Source organism: Pinus tabuliformis, chromosome 9 (genome assembly GCF_031772625.1).
Source record: "Pinus tabuliformis cultivar Carrire ecotype Pingquan chromosome 9, CPIR1, whole genome shotgun sequence".
Classification (NCBI taxonomy): domain Eukaryota; kingdom Viridiplantae; phylum Streptophyta; class Pinopsida; order Pinales; family Pinaceae; genus Pinus; species Pinus tabuliformis.
Genome location: NC_142307.1, coordinates 94,087,756 through 94,108,094, shown reverse-complemented (window position 1 = coordinate 94,108,094; position 20,339 = coordinate 94,087,756). Strand labels below are relative to the sequence as shown.

At 37.0% G+C, this 20,339-nt stretch overlaps 1 protein-coding gene and 1 long non-coding RNA gene across 2 annotated transcripts; both read left to right on the top strand.

Moving 5' to 3' along the window:
* The first annotated feature begins 5,097 nt into the window (after positions 1–5,097).
* On the top strand, positions 5,098–6,481 carry LOC149147262 (uncharacterized). Its single transcript, XR_016262223.1, has 2 exons — positions 5,098–5,238; positions 6,361–6,481. It is a non-coding gene; the product is annotated as an uncharacterized LOC149147262 (long non-coding RNA).
* A 178-nt stretch (positions 6,482–6,659) lies between these two features.
* On the top strand, positions 6,660–9,094 carry LOC149147261 (serine carboxypeptidase-like 46). Its single transcript, XM_089438045.1, has 8 exons — positions 6,660–6,753; positions 6,890–6,982; positions 7,111–7,196; positions 7,670–7,966; positions 8,098–8,222; positions 8,485–8,577; positions 8,663–8,780; positions 8,867–9,094. The coding sequence occupies exons 1-8, from the start codon at positions 6,666–6,668 to the stop codon at positions 9,047–9,049; spliced, it is 1,083 nt and encodes a 360-aa protein (XP_089294171.1). The 5' UTR covers positions 6,660–6,665; the 3' UTR covers positions 9,050–9,094.
* The last annotated feature ends 11,245 nt before the right edge of the window (positions 9,095–20,339 follow it).

Sequence of the window (20,339 nt, the reverse complement as noted above, 5' to 3'; positions counted from 1 at the left end):
TTCTTGCTAAAAAATTTGTTGTCTCTTCTTTGTTACCATCTTGCTGCTATGTTTTGAAAGAAGGTCCATAAGGCGCTATCACAAATTTACGTTTATATATATCTTGCCATTTCTTTGTTATTTTTGTATTTGTTTTCATCAAACTCGGTTGTTATTTATTTATCCATCGCTATATATATATATATATATATATATATATATATATAGATAAAACATCGTTATGGGTTATTTCTAAATTTTTAATAATATAATTATAATAAAATTAAATGTGATTAATCTGAAAAACAATCCTATTATCAATATGGATGACAAAAGTCTAAAATCTAACAATATAATTATAATTTTTAAAAATTAAATCAATCTAGATTTGTATTCTATTTTTTATTATTTTAAAAGTGCAAATTATATTATTTTATTTTTTATTATTTTAAAAGTGCAAATTATATTATTTTATAGGTTTGGAAAGATCAATTTTATTTTCTCTATTATTATAAATTTTAAAAACTAAAAATATTAAAATTGTTTACGCCTTTTTTTAATAAATCACTTTCCACTTTGTTATTTTTGTAATTTTTGTATTTATTTACAGCCACTTTTATTTATATATACTTTTTCTAAATTTAACATGGTTCTAATTTTATAAATTTTAATAATATAATTTATCATTTTTAAATAATAAATTAATCTAAAGTTTTTATTATCTTGATATATTTTTTTATTGTAAAATATTATTATTATTTTTATATATTTTAAAATTTAATATAATTCTAAGGTATTTTTAAAATCAATTCAACATTTTTGTTAGGATAATAAAGTTGTTATTTTTATAATCTTCGGTTTAAAAGAGGAGGTAGATGAGGATACTTTAGCCATAGCCCAGACATAATTACATAATAGATTACAAATTGAAACAACGTGTCTCATAGAAGCAACAAGGTTGGGGAAATTAATTGAGAATAAAGGAAGACTGATCCGAATAAAGGTGAGCTCTAATGATCATAAGTATGATATACTTAGTAAAACCTCAAGTCTAAAAGGGACGAGAATATTTATAAATGAAGCAGAATTGAGAAAGGAGGTTCAAAAGGTAAAAGAAGCTAGGAAGGAAGGAAAATGGGCAATAATCGGAAATAGAAAAACCTTTATTCGAGATAGAAACCAAAAATATAGTAATAAATAGCAATTCAACATGCTCCGAATTCTTTCTTGGAATTGTCGGGGTTTTCCATGGAACAAAGGCCCCAAGCTAAGTTGGATCTCAAATGATGTTGATATTATTTTTCTTGTTGAAACTTGGGAGCACGAAGAATCTAAGGTCCCTAACATAGATGGCTTTACACTATGGTCTACCTGGAACAAGCGATCCTCCCGTAGAGGCATTGGGGGAATAGCTTGTTACATTAAGAAGAACATCTCCCCCCATGCTAGGATTTATAAAAACGACCCTTACAACCAATATAGTTGGATAGAGATCACTGACATTAATAATAAAAGGACCTACATAGCAATATGTTATTTCCCCCCCCATCAATTCTAACTTCTATAAGAAGAAGAATCTAGATAAAAATAGTCCTTACGATGGTTTAGAGAATGATATTTCTAGCCTAAGGAATGAAGGTAATATCCTTTTAATAGGTGACTTTAATGCTTGAACTTCAAGCAACCAAGCTATTATTCTAATCAATCATTCCAACCCTAATCCTCTTTGGTTAGACGAAGACCCTACTCTCGCTAGTAGGTACAAAAGGAGTTCTCAAGACCTCGGGGAGAATTTGTTTGGGTCGGAGCTAGTCAAGCTCTGTAGTGCTCAGGATCTCATAATTTGCAATGGTCTAAAGAAGTGGCCCAATTCTATCCAGATGACCTGCATCCATGGGCTTGGTAGCAGCGTGGTAGACTATGTTATTTCCGATCTCCCTTTATACAACGAAATAATAAATTTTGATATCTTAAATGACCACGAGCCTGACTCTGATCATAGGCCTTTACTTATAACTCTCAATTTTGTCATGCATAGAGATCCCATAAAAAATAATCCTTATAGCCAAAAGAACTTAATTTTGATAGAAATAAAAACGATCTCTTTCTAAATGAATTAAAAACTAATTTGCTTCCTTTATCTAGTATAGACAACATAGAATACCTCTATCATAATTTTACTACAACTCTCTCATATTCTATTAACAAGTTCTCAATTGAAGTTTCAAATAATACAAGAAATAGCAAAACGAACCCATGGTATGACAAAGATTGTAAAAGTGCGAGGAGAGCAATTAAGGAAGTTGTTGACGAATCTCTTAAAATGGGCAAGATAAAAATATACAAAGCCCTAACTAAAAGGAAAAAGAGGCAGTACATTCGTAAAAGACAGGAGAATCTCTTACACCTCTCTATGGTAGCTCCTAAGAAATTTTGGAGGCAGATTATGACTAGGAAAACTAAAGATAATAATATAATTGCTTTACATGATTGGAATTCCTATCTTAAAAATCTTTATGAATCTCCAAATGTCATGGAAAACTTTGAAACCCTACTCACAAAAAAGAAGTTTTCTCATTAGAAGACATTGATTTTGGGGTTAAACGCCTGGAAAATGGGAAAGCTAAGGACATTGAAGGATACCAGGCATAAATCTTAAAAATTGGAGGTCATATCCTCATCCCCCACATCCACAAGCTTTTCAATCAAGCAATCAAGCAAGGGTTCCCTAAACCATGGACTGAGAGCCTCATTATCCCTATTTTTAAAAGTGGGGATACAAATAACCCCTCTAATTATCGGAAAATTATGATCAACACTCTCTTAGCCAAGTTATATGGTATTATTTTGGAAAAGAAGTTGAGAATATGGCTTGAAAGTGAAGGTAAGCGGGCTAAAGGCCAAGCGGGTTTTAGAAGGCATCACTCAACAACAGACCACCTCGTTACGCTTAGGATCATTGTGGAGGAATGTCATAATGATAAATCCAATCTATTTTGTTGCTTTGTGGATTTTAGAAAGGATTTTGATACAGTTCCTAGAAACAACCTTTGGAATAGATTAGAAGAGCTAAAGGTTCCTTTCGAGTTGAGGGCTGCCACTATAAGGTTATAGGAGAATGTAATTGCCAAGCTAAAAAGCAATGAGGGGTGGTCGGAAGATATTAAATGTAATATCGGAGTTAAACAAGGTTGCCCCCTCTCCCCTACCCTATTTGGCATTTACATTGACAAGCTTGAAGGTTATTTAGAGGAAGTAGGATGTGCGGGCACGATCTTAGCTAGGATAGTCATCATCCTTCTTCTCTATGCTGACGATATTGTTCTTTTCGCAAGGTGCCCATCTGATCTTGATAAGAAACTTAGGCTTCTTAAGGATTTCTTCTCTACCATGGATATGACTGTTAACACTGACAAAACAAAAGTTATGATTATCAAATCCAAGAAGGACACTTACGCTAATTTTATGTATGACAATAATAACTTGGAGGAAGTGTATTCTTACAAGTACCTAGGAATTGACATTCATCTCAAGCTCAACTGGAACTATAGCATTGAGAAAAGGATTAATGGGGGGTTGAAATCGTATTTTGGTCTTGAAAATAATTGTAAAACGACAAACCTCATAATGTGGGATAAAAAGAAGTTCCTCTTTGAAACTTTAGTCACTCCTGTTATCTTATATGGATGTGAGATTTGGGGTTGCAGCATCTCTAGAGAATCCTGGAAAAATATTGGGCAAATCCAGAAGCGTTTTATAACATATAGCTTGAAAATTAAAAGCAATACACCCTATCCTATTCTCCTTATAGAAGTAGGTATTTCCCCTATCGAGAGCCTAGCTATGACTAGGCTTCTGTTGTACAAGCACAAACTCAATAACAGAGGAGATCATAGACTTCCTAAGCTAGCTTTAAATTCAAGCCAAAACCACCTAAGGCTCAAGCAGGGGTGGTATAAAGACACGAGGGCCTAGTTAAACCATTGGGAGATCAAGGAGAATGATGCATTACAAAACATTAATAACATTAAAAATATTGTTACTTCTAAGTTCAAAGAAAAAATGTGGTGTGAGAAAGATAAGAAAATTAATAAGAAGGTCATCAACCCCGCCCTAGAAGATCAAAATTATCTCTCTGTTTTAACTAGCTCAAAGAAGAAAATTAATATAGCGAATATTAGAACGAACTCTCATGAGCTCCATAGTGAAACTGGTCGTTGGGCAATTCCTAAAACACCATGGATGGAAAGGATCTGCGATCTCTGTGAGAATAGGAACATTGAGGATGAAAACCACTTCATTTTAGAGTGCCCTGCGTACAACCACATTAGATCTCAGTTTCATAATCTTTGTCGCAATATTGACCTTCCTAGCCTTTTACGATGTCAAAATTATAGTGAGCTAGGGGAGGCTTCTCTCCAAGCTTTTTGAGCATAGGAATAAAATCTTAAATCAATCTAAATAATTTATTTAGAAAACCACTTAAACTGAATGTTAAGTCTACCATTTAAATAAATAATCTTACTTTTTATTTTAATTTAATCCATATTAATTTTTATTTAAATAATATTTTTTCTTTTAAATTGGATATTAAATTTATATATATTTTAAATCAAGTATCACTTATACTATATCTATATTTATTCAAAATAGAAAATCACTTACACTATATATATATATCACTTACACTATATATATATCACGTGTATATTTATTCAAAATAAAAAATCACTTACGCTGATTCAAAATTAAGGAGCACTTACACTGAATGTTTAAGGACGACTTAATCTAAATGTTAAATCTAGATTAAACAAAAGAAACATCCGTAATCACTATATAACATCACAAAATGTGGCCTATCAAACAATCCAGATTTGATTTGATTCCATTCCGCAAACACTCCCTCGTTATTTGTGAATTGCCTCCAACTCCAACCATAATATAAATTTCTTCATCAACCAACGGACTGTATATTCATGGATTTTGGACCTGGTAGATGCAAAATGTCATCTTCTGTTATATTAGGTGTTGTTTTTACTATATTATTAATGGCAATAGTCTCTTTAGGGGCCTTGGCTGCCCCTGAAGCTGATCTGCTGCACGCCTTCCCGAGCCAAACACATGCAAGCAGCACCTTCAAGCAATACAGCGGATATATTACCGTTGATGAACAACATGGCAGAGCATTGTTTTACTACTTTGTGGAGGCTGAGTCCACCCATCCCCAATCAAGGCCATTAACATTATGGCTCACTGGAGGTAATGATATATATTATCAATAATTTGCTGGATATTTAACTATGAATTTGCTATATAATTTGCTGGATATTTAACTATGAATTTGCTATATTTTGCTGGGTATTTAACTATAATGTTATATAGTCCGTTTATAATTTAAGATATTACCGTTGGTTGTATAGCCCATTTATAGTTTAAGACATTACGGTTGGTTAATCTCTTAGAAACTTGGGAGAAAAACCAGTGTTCAGTTACTAGATTTTCCCAGTGCCCCAAGCATTCACATTTTAGTTGATAGTCACTTCAAATTCTTAGATACAGTTTTCAAATTCTCAGATACAGTTTTGCCGTAAGGTGAATGAAAATTCCTGAAATTAGAAATCAGCAAATCATACCATTAAAATTGTATTTTAATTCTGTTGAATAACTAAAAAGGGGGGTAATTTTTTGAGGTGAAAAAACGTGCATTCACTCACTTTTCCTTCCTTTCTATTAACGGACGGGTTCAACAAAAACTAGAAATAGAAATATGGGTTTAGGGTTCAACAATACTGGGTTCCCAGGATGGATTTTTCTTTGTATGGCGGTTGGAGAAAACCATAAATTCAAATGCCAAGACACACTTGCATCGAATTTAAACTCCACCGTTAATTTCACTCGACTGCCGACAAACCGGCAGGACCCACGTTCGGTCTCTGTTTCGATTTTGTGGAATGAGGAGTGTTCGGAAGGACCCACCTCCGATTACGGGTCCACCTTCCTAAATGCAGCGGAAATCAGGAAGACGCGCATTAATTTGGCTCGCCTCCTCTGCAACGATTTTTTTTCCTTCCAAAAAGAAATCAGAGCCTCAAACCCAGGAGGTTAATACGCCCAGGATGCACACCCTCTTTGACAGGCTCTAACAGATGAAATTTTAAGGAAAGTAGATCATATGAATAACAGATAGATGAAATTTTACAAGGAATTAGAGTGAAAGATGACAACATTTTTTATTTGGAGGGGTAGAATATGGGGATCATGATGCAAGGGGATGATATAAAATCATGCAAATGTAACAACTACTATTTTATGTAAGTTGTTTTTCCTTATTGAAAAAAGTTTAAGACGTTGCCGAAATTTGAATTGAATATGGATATGGAGGACAATGCAGGGCCTGGATGCTCATCACTTGGGTATGGAGCATTCATGGAGCATGGTCCTTTTAAACCCGGGGGTCACAATGGCGAACTTTTGTAGAGAAATAAGTACTCTTGGAATACAGGTAACAACTCTGTTTTTTCTTGGATTGATTAGCAAAAATTTCCATGACTTGAAGGCTCAAACATAACTAGAAGCTAACTATATACCATGACATTTACCATGTGCAATTCCTTGAAACATAACTAGAAGCTAACTATATACCATGACATTTACCATGTGCAATTTTATTGATGACAGAAACAAACATGCTATATTTAGAGAGCCCAGTTGGTGTGGGGTTTTCTTATTCCAACACTAGTTCAGACTACCAGTATTATAACGATGCAATGACTGGTATGCTATTTGTTATCCATATTTCTTTTTGATTGCTGCAATGAAATATGTTCTTAGATTGATGATCATGGCGACTGTAGTTTTTGGGCAATATTGAATAAGATTATAACTGAACAGCAAGTGTCAACTAATGCAGCTGAAGACAACCTGTCTTTCCTTTTGAATTGGTTTGAGAAATTTCCGGAATACAGAGGTGTAGATTTTTACATAACAGGGGAGAGTTATGGAGGTATGACCTAGCGTTATCTTTTAACATATATTATGCTCACTTGTTCTTTTGAGCTCTTTAAAGCTGTTCATGTTGGTTGTTGTGTATCTTGTTTAACACTAACTATGTTGGTTGATGTAATCTTGCAGGACACTATGTGCCTCAATTAGCAACTCTTGTGATGGAGCACAACAAAAAGCCCAACATCAAGCCCATTAACCTCAAAGGAATTGCTGTATGTCTATCTTCTTTCACAATAATTCTAGGATTCTTCCAATGATGTAGATTTTCTTTACCTAAAGCTCATGTGATTATGGCATTCATTAACTACAAAGGGTCAGTCAACCGGGTCAACCTTCATAATGAATGTAGCTAATGAAAAGGTTAAGGGCTTTCATTTCTAATCGTGCTATTGGGCAATCCCTATTAAACATGGGTTTTGCTTTCTATTTTAAGCTTGCTAGGCTCAAGGTCCAGCTTGAAATGTAACTCCATTCCATGTTAGTCTTGTCAGGCCTGTACAATCACCAAGGAGATTTGAGTCATATTATGTTGTTGAGAGAATGTGCATTTCATCGTGAAACAATGAGTTCTTTCTCATGGGGGGCTTTTGTTTTTATTGTTGTAATCAAATCTAATCTATTTGTTTATCTATTAGTGCTCAATCCTTTGTACTGACATTTGCTTTGCCCCTTAAATTGCTTGCAGATGGGCAATCCTTTGTTAGACATAGATATCAGCATAAGCAACGATAAATTCTTGTGGTCAAATGGTCTCATCTCAGATGAAACTTACCAACTGACACAGTCTATGTGCAACAATTCCAAAAGGTGGAGGGAAACATATGTTCTTAACAATCTGTCTGAGGATTGCCAGTATGTGTTCAGTAAGGTGAAAAGTGAAACTAGAAATATAAATTTGGAACATGTTTCCTTGGGGTTATGTCTAGATGCTGGAGGATCCCAGGCGACAGGTTCTAGAAAACCAAGGAAATTTCTACATCAAGTAAGTCATTTACTCATCATAAATACAATTTGATGTTGAGATTGATTAATCAACATGTGGTGGCATTGATTTCAGCTGTTGTTTCAGCTAGACAGAATTCTTCAGGATTGATCTCTGTTGTTGTTTGACAGGTTGAACATACATTCAATAAGATTGACCTGTGCATACACTTCAAAATAAACCAATATCTGAACAAGCAAGAGGTGAAGAAGGCACTTCATGCAAACTCTAATCTACATTGGGAAGCCTGCTCTCGGTATGTTATATAGCATTTATATATTTGTTTGGTTTTGTATTTAGGATTATGCATTTTTATTTCATTACTAAGCAATCCAAAATTTATATCAAGAAAGATGCATCATGGGGCCAAAATTCAGTCACAGAGAATCCCCCTCCACTCCCCCTCCCCCACAAGAAAATTAGCATTTCTGCTTTGTGCTACTTAATTTATATTTTTTAAAGTTTAACTATTGAATTCTGATAAATTTTGCAATAGCTAACACTAAAATTGGATTTAGGAAATTCCACTATGATCAAACAAACAGAGGAATCAGTATGATACCAGTCCTCTCTGATCTTCTAAAGGCAGGTCTACGCATTACACTTTACAGGTAAATCGTGTTTTTGAAAGCATTATTAATAACACTATATTATGTTCCAACATTGGATTTACTGAAAGTCAAATCAAACCTACAGTGGAGATCAAGATTCAAAGGTGCCATTTACAGCGACAAGAACCATTGTCGAGAACCTGGCCAAGGAGCTTAACTTATACACAGTCATTTCATATGCCCCTTGGTACAATCACCAACAGGTAAACTCTCATCTTTTTTATGTAAGAACTCTGGTTATAAGCAGCATTTATGTAGATAGTGCTGATTAAAATTCAAAATTGAGCAGGTGGCAGGATGGACTCAAGCATACGGACATTCAGTGAACGGCAAAACTGAGAGTATTTTGACTTACGCAACAGTCAAGGGTGCAGGACACGAGGTTCCATATAGTAAACCATCTGAAGCATTGACTCTATACAGATCTTTCATCAGAGCATTGCCTTTGCCTGCTTCGGGAAATAGCCTCTAGTGCAAAGCCAAATAAACTACTACGTTATTCCTATACAAAAAAATAGTTGTACCCTGTAGTGCAATGGCATTACTTCATATGTTAATACTGCATTGAATTTGTACAGAGCTTTCAACGTTCATCAAAGGATTGCCTTTGTCTTTTTTCAGGAAATGGCCTCTACTATAAAGCCAGATACACTACATTATTCTTATACAAGAAATATTTGTACCCTATAGGGCAATGCCAGATGCATTTCTTCATATGTTAATACTGCTTGCTCTGTTCTTTCACCATATGTTGTTCGTTATTCATGGTAGTGCTTCCTTATGAATATAGCGTTTTTTCTCAATTTTGCAAACTTAAAGAGTATTGCAAAAGCAACCCAATAGATCCTAACCTTGCTAATCCAGTGAAACCCAAGCTTAAAATCATGCCTTCACAGTAATGGTGGGCCAGAATAACCTAACAAGGGAGACGACCAAGCTTTGTGGCAAATCCAAAAGAGACCAAGACACAACTAGAGCCAAAAAGATGAACCCAAACGCAATCATCTCTTCCCCAAACCCAGTTTCCTCAGGTTGTATGCCATCTTTAGCACGCATGATAGGAATGAGTTTATGAAGTTATTAATGAAGTTTTTCAATCATCAAAAACCATTTTAATCTTACTCTCTTCTGATTGCATTGGAAATCTCAATACTTACTGGAAATCTCAATACTATGCGTAAAACATTTTCTTAAAACATGGAGATATGTGAAATGTTTTATTTATTGAATTTGCATACATGGAGATTGATGTTTGACTTAATCCTCTATTAAGAAATTGCTTGTATTTTCCTGGACAAAGTGGGATCAAGGGCCATGTTTTTCCTTAATCCCATAGAAAGTAGGGCATGTTCTTTCTTAATCCCCTCTAAACAAAGTATAACAAGCTATGGCCCAAGTGAAATGATTCCCCATGGGAAAACAACGAATAAATCCCGGCTCTTTTTGAACAACTGGAATTGAGAGCACTATGTTATTCCTTAATCTACGCTATCGAGAGCCATATAATACAAACACGTTAGTCTTTCCCAAGCTCCAAAAGGAATATGTCATGCCAGAATCGAAATACATCCATAAAAGGGAAGCATTGCATTCATTGATTTCCATCAGTTGTGCTTACACTCTAGTTCCTTAAGTTATCTATGGGATGTGACACTAGAACATCTCTGATAGATTATTTCAAGTCGATTTTTATTTTGATAGGATATATTTCATGTCGCTAATAGAGTACAATACAATCTATAATCCTTTGTCTTTTGTAAATTAGTTGTTGATTTTAATTCCCGGTAACAGAGTGCAATACAATCTGTTATCCTTTTTCTTTTGTAAATATAACCAATATTTTATATTACTTGCATTTAGATTTTGAATTATGAAACCAACGAAACTAAATAGTGATAACCATTCATGTTAAGTTATTGCAGATTTTCTTTAATAAATTCATAATGCCAACATAGATAAATATTTCAGTCCGGTTTAAGTGCAGGTATATATACAACACACAGAGTGATCGGAGTAACACCACTATCATATACCATTAGTCTGTTACTGGTGATAGCAGTAACAGTATTTAGTAGCTATCAAATTCTATCGGTGTGCAAGTGATAATGACTTTCAGAACATACGGTCTGATTTAAAATACTAACATTATAGACACTAATACAAAAATTCTGAAAATTTTTCTACTAATAGTCGTTCAGCTGTTCCACACGTATGCCAATGCACACATTGGTATAGCAAATTTTCATTAGAAAGAGCTTGCCATGAGGTATTATGTGTCAAAGAGTGGAGAAACATTAAAAGTGGGGAGGGTGTTAGAGCATTAAGGCTTGCCGAGCAGTATTTGGAATGACTTGGTGGCATTTGGACACTTCAGACTGGCAGTTATATTAATGTTTGTGACATTAGATGGTACAGGTTTGTGAAGTGGCAGTGGAACAGTGGAGGGAGGTTGAGATGGAGGGATGTGGTGCGGTGTTTGTGGTAGTGGGAATGAGTTGAGAGGTTAATTGGAAAGATGAGGTTGTATTAAGGTTTTGTGAGATTAGAATGGTGGAGGTGGGTGGGGAAATGGTAGTGGAGGGAGGTTGAGGTGGAGGGATGTGGTGAGGAGTTTGGTGGTGATTTGGTGGCATCTTGGGATTGGAAGGAGGCTAAGGTGGAGGCCTGAGGCGGGGAGATGGCTTCAAATATGACGATGATGGAAGTGGGTAATGAAGCTGAGAACCAGAGGGAGGTGGTGGATTTTTGTAGGGTGATGGTGAAGGGTGGCTAATAGGAGTTTCATAATTTGTTGGTGGTGGTGGTCATGGCAGATTTGTGCAGGTTGGCGGTGTAAGGTGGTTAATAAGAGTTTCAGGATTTGTTGGTGCTGGTGATGCAAGCAATGACGACCTATGATGAGAATGGGGTCTATTGATTGGATGCTTGTGTGGAGGATTAGGACGCGAAGTGGTGGTGGGAGAAGGGAGAGCAGGTTTAGACCTAGAAGCAGGTGGTGGGGGTGATAGTTGTGGGGATGGTGGAAGTTTTGATATTGGAGAGCCACCATAGGAAGAAGAAGTAGGTGGTGGGGGTGATAGTTGTGGGGATGGTGGAAGTTTTGATATTGGAGAGCCACCATAGGAAGAAGAAGTAGGTGGTGGGAGAAATATTGGTGGAAATGGCGGAAGTTTTGGTTTTGGAGAACCACCACATGAAGGCGAGCTAGCCCCTTGGAGGTGCACTACCAACATTAGGTGGGGTGGTTGTAGGAGGTAGAAAGGGAGAACCATGCCCAATTGGTGAAGGAGCACAAGGAGTGCGAGGAGGGGGTATGGCTTCTCCTTCCATGGGAGGTTCATCCTTGCAAGGTGGGTAATGTGGCTTTGTAATGAGCTCGAGATCCAGAGGAACATGAATTCATCTGGTTGGACTACTATGGTTGTTCCTAGTAGGGACCCCAAAATGCTTAACCCTATTGTGGTCTCCATGAGTTGGTGTTACTAGGCCTAGTGACCGAAATGCTATATGATGGGGGTTTTGTTGTAAAAGTTGTAGTGGCTGGTATTGTGGAAGCACTTGAAGGAACAGTGGGCATTGCTTTTGATCTAGGTGGATATTGGTAGCCACCCACCTATCCCACGTAGACCTTCAGTCGGTTTCATTTGTTTCCATGTTTATTTTAACATTTACTATTTTTAGCAGTTTTTCGGGTCCTAAACTTCCGGAGCAGTTTTGACCTTCTAAACGATGCTTTTTTGAGGTCCACTATTGGTCCATGGTGAAAGGCAGAGCCTGCAGAAAATCTTGTAGTACTCGGAGAGACCTTTCCAACAAGGTATCGTATGCGCCAAATGAAGATTATATGACCAAGTTATGACCCCGTGAAGTTGGCTGCCCAACTAACCCCAATGGGGCCCACAGAGTCTTGGTGTTACATCTCCTGGGGTTAGGGTTTTGGTTGTTTAGGGTTTTCTCATGTTTTTCAATAATAAATAGGTCGTTGAGCCTCATTGTAACAAAGTTTAGAGGCATGTAACTGCCACATCTCTTCTTAGAGATAAGCTACCATCGCCCAAGTAGTTATTTCTGTTGCATCTTTGTATTTATGGTTATATTTGTAATTTGTTGTGGTCTTGTTTTAATTTGGATCAGTGGTATTAGAGTGGTCTGCTCTTTTTTGTTTTTCTTGGCATGTCCCCAACAAGCTCGGGATATAAGGAATTAGGGCTTAAACTGGTCAAACATTTGCAAGACCAACCTAGCAAATCCCAACGGCCTCCCATGGGGGAAGAAAAGAAAGACGAGGGTGCAGGAGATCCTTTCATAATCTTGCTCGAAGAAGCCCTCAAGCGACAAAGGAACGTGATGATGGACAACTTTGCTCAAATCCTTCAACGGCTACCCAAGTGCGACACATCTACTTCCAGTAGCTACTTTGGAAGCATCACACCCTAAAGTACAAGTTAACTTTGACATTCCATGTAGGGATATATAGCAATCCATGTCAGTTCTTCTGACTAGTTTAATAATGCATCCTCCATCTCCATGGATTTGGAAGTCATCCTCCTCCACATTGATCAAGAATATAGCATTCTCATCAATGGATGCCCAAAAAGTGGTAGATTATTAAGTTTTTAAAATCTTGTAATTTTAGAGAGCTTAATTGAAAAAGGAAAAGTTAAAGTACCCTTTTCAACAACAATGTTTTATGTAAGGATTATAATATTTATTCTCTTTATTTTATTTATTTATTCGTTCATTCAAAACCAGCTTCATGTATATAATGTAATAAGTTAAATGTTAGTATAAATTTGATATTATAATAGAAACATTTTATTTTTTCATTAAAATTATTTTTCATATTATAATATTTGGCTAATCAATCTACAAAAGGATCTAGAATCTAATTGAGAAGCAATACAACTAACACAACCCCCTACTTTTTGGTTGTTAGGTGCTCAAGATTGGTTTAACCTTTTAATAAGATCATGTCAACCATTAGTTTTATAGACTCAGGTATTCACATGGTTTCATTTGTTATTTGATAATTTGTATGGTAATTTCACAATTGGATTAAGTAAATGTGAAAAAGTAAACATGAATTTAGAGACGCAAGGGAGTTAATATTTGAAATTTCATCAATTGATGTACATGAGACAACAAGAATATGCTAGCATCTTTCATTTATGACCCTAAGATAAAGATTTGGATTAAAAGAAAGATTAATCTATGAAGTTAAATAAAGGGATGTTTATTGTTGTATTTCTCACTAATATGTTGAAAATAAATTATCCAAACATGAGAACAATTACTCAACTAGGTCATGTGCTTTCATTCCTAGAAACTAGGTTCTAACTCCTCATAAGTGCACACTTATTCCTAGAAAACAAGAATTTACCTAAGATAAAGTGGACTTTACCAACAACGGTTTATGAAGCCATAGTTTTAGCTACCCATGGTATTTTCCCATGGTATGCACTCTCACATAGAGATCATTATGCATGTGAGGGAAAATGATGCATGTACATCAACACACCAATGCGAATCCATGTTAGGTACCAAATTACCAATATCAAGCCATGTTAGGTACCGAAGTACCAAAAAAATCCTCAGAAAAAAGATGAAAAAGGGAAAACCCAATGGAAATCCCCCAACCTCCCATTATGAATCAATACTCAATATCGATGTGCTTGGTCTTCAACCACTAAACTAAATATCTATAGAACTATGTGGTATTCTAACTGTCACAAAATATGGTTGTAGGATAGTAATACTAAATGCTAGACTCAGTGAGAATATGTTGCAACTAAATGGCTTGTGTTTTTGCATTGGTTGCACCTATATATTCTACCTTTATAATTGATATAGAAATGGTTAAGTGTTTCTTGCTTGACCAAAGAATGGGACTCAAACAAAAATTGAATACATAACCAAAAGTAGAATTATGATCTGTGGCATCACTAGCACAATCAGAATGTGCGTACCCAACTAGATCAAGAGAGCAATCTTCCAATTAATGTATCCCAAAGTTGTAAGTACCCTTAACAAAAAGATAATTATCTTTGCATTTTTACATTGCATTTCATGAGACTCGTGTATGTATCTCGAAACTACTTTAACAACATAAGAGATGCCAAGTATAGTATGGGTGAGATAAAGCAAACTCCCAACAGAACATTTATACTATACATTGTCCACCAAAGGGGTGTTACCACCATTCCCATTTTTAAGCTTCACTACTGAAAGAAAAAGTGTTACAATAGATTGGTAATTAGTTATCTGAAATCTAGCGAGTAGATCTAGTACATATTTGGGCTATGGAATCTTGATTTCTAAATCAGATTGGGTGATTTCAAGATTAATAAACGAATGCAACAATCCAAATCACTCATGGAAAACTTATTATGAAGGAAGATTTAACCATAGCAATAGATGATGTTAAACTCCTTATGATTAGTAAATCATCTTGTCACACGGAATAAGTCGATCTTGCGGACAAGATAGACCTTCCTAGAATCTAAAGAAGACCTAATGACAAGCAAACCAATCACACACTATCTTTCCCTAAATATGCTTTTATAAACAAAGGCAAACAAGTGTTTCAGGTCTACCTTGGGTCCAACACAAGTTTTTGGAAGCCTTCGCTCCTTCGATTCCAAATGAGCTCCCTTGTCGCGAATCTGCAAACACAAACAAGCAAACAAATTAAATAGCACCTGAAAAGTCAATATCATAAAACATATTTAACATGAAAGTCAAGGAATTCATGAAACAAATGACATGAGACAATTTGTTGAGAAAAATGAGTTTGATTGCATTAATTCAAATCAAGAAGAACTTTACAACCTGTGCCTTGACGCTGTACAAGCTCCTCCCAGGGTCCAGCAAGAAGTCTCCTCTACTTTGACAAGTTTCACTCTCTTCCCAATGAAGCCAAAAAGGTATGTGATCTGTCCTCTTTAGCTCAACTAGGAAGTCTTAATTTCACCAGCATTTACCCTTAAAAATGTTCAGCTTCTAACCTCCCCAGCAACCAGCTCAATGCCTGAATTTATAGTGCAATGGAGGGAAGTTACTAGGTCCTCCTTCAAAGGGATAAAGCCCTCCTTCAAAGGGATAGCTCCTCTCATCAAGGGATTAGCTCCTTCTCTTTTGGGATGCATGAACCACCTAAGAGCGGCCAATCCACGTCAAAATTCCTTCTAGAATCATCTAGAATTAACCCAAAGTGAGTTTTTTAGAGTAAATTTGCGCCTTTTTGACTTTCACAGGGGTCCGCACCCACACCTTTAGGGACAGAGCGGGCAGGTCCGCAGTTTTTGTAAACAGAAGGTGCGGGACCGCAGGCAACAGTGAGAGAAAGTGCGGAACCAGAGTTTTATTGATTTTCAATGTCTTTCTCTCATTTTCAAAGCTTGACTTGAAGAGCTGAGGTTTGAGACTTGCTTAGGAGGACAGTACAAGTGATGACAGACCCATACTAACTGCAAATAATCATGGTGACGATATTTTTGTGTAACAGATTGCCCCCTAAAGTGCGAAGTCTATAGCAGATGAGGATTTCATTTATCATTTAGGAAGAGTGAAGTACTTTATCATTTCGATGATCATCTTGTGGAGAGCCCGGTTGGAACCTGTAAAAACATTCAATGCAAGATATATATATGAGATCATATCATCGCTGAGGTAGGCGTTCCCATACTCATATCAAAACTGACTTAGAAAACTAACTACTGCTCTGATACAGGAACGATCTTGTAAGAAATCACAAGTATAGACTCATGTGGACACAGTATGGACGCAGCCATCTGTTTATGAATAGTCCATTATATAATGAATACAAAATTCCTCGCAGCCTGGATTGTGGAAACTAGATCGAGGGTCTTCATTTCTACTTCCCGAAACAGTACAATTCTATCCATGCGAATGAATGTGTTGGAGTCGAACATGGTAGAAACCACTTGATTACCAGTCAATGATGTAAACTGTTAACAAGTGTGAGAGAAACCACCAGTGATTTCAATGGCTCTCAAAGTACCCAGTACAATCCATGAGATGTGAATAAATGTGTTGATGTCGAACATGTCACAGAATCCTTTGATCGAAGGTCAATGATGCAACCTGTCGTCAAAGGCGAGAAACCTGCCATTGAGGCATGCAGATCCCAAGGTACTGAAGATTTCTAGATCATCTTTCTAGATAATGAGCTGAAGTCGATAGAAAGCGATCCGTCGCAGGCAAGCCCACAACACGAAATCATAGATCAAGTTGAAGAAATTTAGTTGCAAGGACTGACTCAGGGATGGTCAAGATGGATGACAGATATTTTGCAGATGAATGGCTTATTGGCAATGACCTCTTGAACACACAACGACACGACATATGGCTTAGTGACAATTGACCCAAAGTTAATACCCAGAAACCGGCCGAAGACTTTCAATGTGGTTTGATCAACTGTTAGGCAAAGAATTTCCCAACCTAGGTGAATAAAAGTGTCGTGTCCAAGAGTGGTTACAAAGTATGACAAACAGGCTCATTTTTCTCTCTTTTCCCCCACCATCTCTGGCAAGTACCTCTTTATTTTTTAACAAGCTTGAGGAGGATAACATTTTCTTGATTATAAGCTCATCCTTCGGATGAGTCCAACTTAGTTTAAATTCGAACACTAAGAAGGAGTGGTTCGTTCCTATTTGTAATTGAACAGGTCCTTTACTGTGAAATTTTAACGAGTCCAGTATAGAAGAAACTCGACGTTTTTCAATTTTAGAGAGTCTGAAAAAACTTAAGACAACTCCAAGGTTGACCTTTTTCGTAAATTTGTTTCCCAAGCCCGAAAAAGTATAAAATAATACTTGAGAGAACCGCTTGATCTTTTACGATCAAGGAGTACTTTTCGTAATTAGTGCCCTTGATCCGAAAAAGTAAAAAAGCAATCAACGACATGTCGTTTTATAACCAATATCGAATTTGAAACGACAAAAATCCGGCAATCTTTTCGTGTTTTTACGGTCAGTAAAGAGCTGTAAGTGGACCTTCTTTTAGTTCCATTTTAACGAGTTTAAAAGAAAAACTCGGCAATCTTTTCATATTTCAGGAGTCAGAAAAGAGCTTAAAGGTGACTCTAAATGTTTTTTCGTCGAAAATGATAAATTTCGCCTGAATAATCCGTTATCCTGAACAAAACGCAAACATTACTCATACCTGTTTGAAATGGATAAAAATGTTGCAAAAATACCTTTCCAAAGTGAAACATAAACAAATTTGCAATTTATTTACTCAAAAAACTTATAAAAAGGGCTTTTGTCAATTCATTTTTACCGTTTGAGTTTTGGGTGAGAAAATAGTGCTTTTGTTCAGAAAACTTCCCGTGAAGATTGCGGAAAATCCAACCGTCGGAATTGAACGTCGTCTTCTCCAGGTAATCCACATCATCCTACTCTTCATTTTTAACCATTTCATTTCTTGTTTTAGGTTTTCATTTCATTTTTTGGAGGGTTTTTAGGCTTAAAACCTGCGCACGGGGGCCCGCAGGTGTACCACTGCCAGCGCGGGGACCCCGACTTTTTCTCAATTGGGAAAAAGTCAGGGGTCTGCACCTTCTATGTAGGCAAGGTGCGGACCCACGCACTGTGTTTAACCCAGAGGGTGCGTTCCTAGCCGCAAGGGTTTTTAACCCAAAAAATTCTCAAAATTGACCCAAACAAATTAATTTCTAGCATTCTAATTTGTCTTTTAACTTGATGCAGAGAGTACATCATGCTAGATTGGCGTGAACGAGAGCATGAGGACGTGGATGCTACCGCATTGAATCACCAACCTTCAATCGATGCATTGAAGGCCTGCAGCTTGTACAAATTCTGGGCCATTCCTGGCATGAGGGCCCAGGTGGATTTCTTACAGTGGTTGGTTGACAGATGGAGCATACAGGACCAATGCTTCTTCATTGGTGGCCACCAGCTCGAAATCGAGCCGACAGATATATATTTCTTGACTGGTTTGCCTAAGAGAGGCGAAGACTTGACTCTATTGGGGGCTAGGCCAGGTGTCCAGTCTGTCGATAGCCTCCGGCTAGAGTTCTGCAACAGCCAGGCTAGAGACAAAGGGATAGACATAAAAACCATATCCCTTCCTGAATTCATGGTGATCACGTTTACTGTCACCAGACTTTGCGGGAGTGCCGCATTACATGTTGCCACCAGATCCCAGATGTGTATGGAAGTTGAGTGCTTTCGAGGCACCATCTTCAACTTGTGCGATGTTGTGTTGGCCAATGTGAAAGGCCAACTGACCAGAGCCAAGAACAGACAACTAAAGACCTTTGGTTATGGGGCTTTGGTTGTGAGCTTTCGTCTGGAGAGGGTTCCCATGTTGATCCCGCAACACCTTACTGTTGGAGCTGGGCTTCCTCGAGTGTCCAAACTGATGCGATGGATCGCAGTTATGGCCCGTCATCCAGACGAGGGGACAGAGGTTGTTCGATTCAAACCTGAGTATTTCCAATGGTTGGAAAACCAGGTTTTTTCTATTCAGGACTTCCCTTACGCTGGGGTAGATTTTCGTGGTGACCCAGACATGGCTCTTCCACTAGGAGAGCAATGGGATGACTCAGGTAAAATCATTTTCAACATTTTCCTATTTTAAATTTTTTTATTGTTTTTCCATCGTCCCAAAACTGATAGTAAAAGTTTCAAATGCAGATGTGGGTCCACAGCGACCAGCCGCTCTCCGGCCTTACGAGAGGAAACAACCAGTTGCAGCCGCGCCAGCCCCACAAGACGAATTAGCAGAGGTTTTGGCCGAGTTGGAGGGTCATCTCGAGCACTTGACAGGAGATATTCCGGAGACCACTATAGACGACATTCCTCGCCGGCTTCAGCGCTATGTGATTGGGGTCCCAGGACATTTTAGGAGGTTCCTTTGCAAGGTGGCCCATGCAATGGTTTCTTATCGAGATCATCACCAGTGATAGGATGATCGCCTATTGTGGGCACATATGACATTTTTTGTTTTTTGTACTTATCATTTTTGCCGATCATAAGGTGTTTTTCAACCTATGATCGAGGACGATGTATTTTTTGACACACTGCTATATATATATATATATATATATATCACTATTACCAGCTTATCTTGTAAATCATGTTATGGAATGGTTTTAAATTTACATGTATGATTATTGCAAATGTCTACTTAACATTCGAGAAGAAATTGCATTTGCTAATGTATTTAAAGATCTTGGAATATGCTGATACTCAATATAATCAAATTCACGTTCCAAGAGATGCACTCTCAAAAATAATCTTAATAACACTGGATTTCTAATGGCATACACTCTATTAAGCTGTAATACAACGAGTTCATAATCTAACCTCACTATCAAACTCCGAATCCCAAATGAAATATATTCAGATAATAACTCAATCACTGCACTATACTCGGCAATGTTGTTCGTTGTTTGACCGAGGCTTACCCCATGCATAGATACTAACTCGTCAGAGGGTGAATAGATAACCTAAGCTGCGGAAGAAATATTCCGTGTATTACGACAAGCATCAGCAGCGAAACCAATGTATGTTTGGAGAGGCATCAACATCTGCAATATCAAGAGTAAAACCAAGATAAGCAGGAATAATGACGAAAAAACTCTCTCTAAGCTAAGCACACTGTTTAAACTAAAACACACCAGCTAGAAAGAAAAGCTATCCTAACTAAAAATCTCCATACCCATTCTTTAAGCATTATACCTCTTCAAGTAAAGACCATTTCTGGGTTTACCCAAA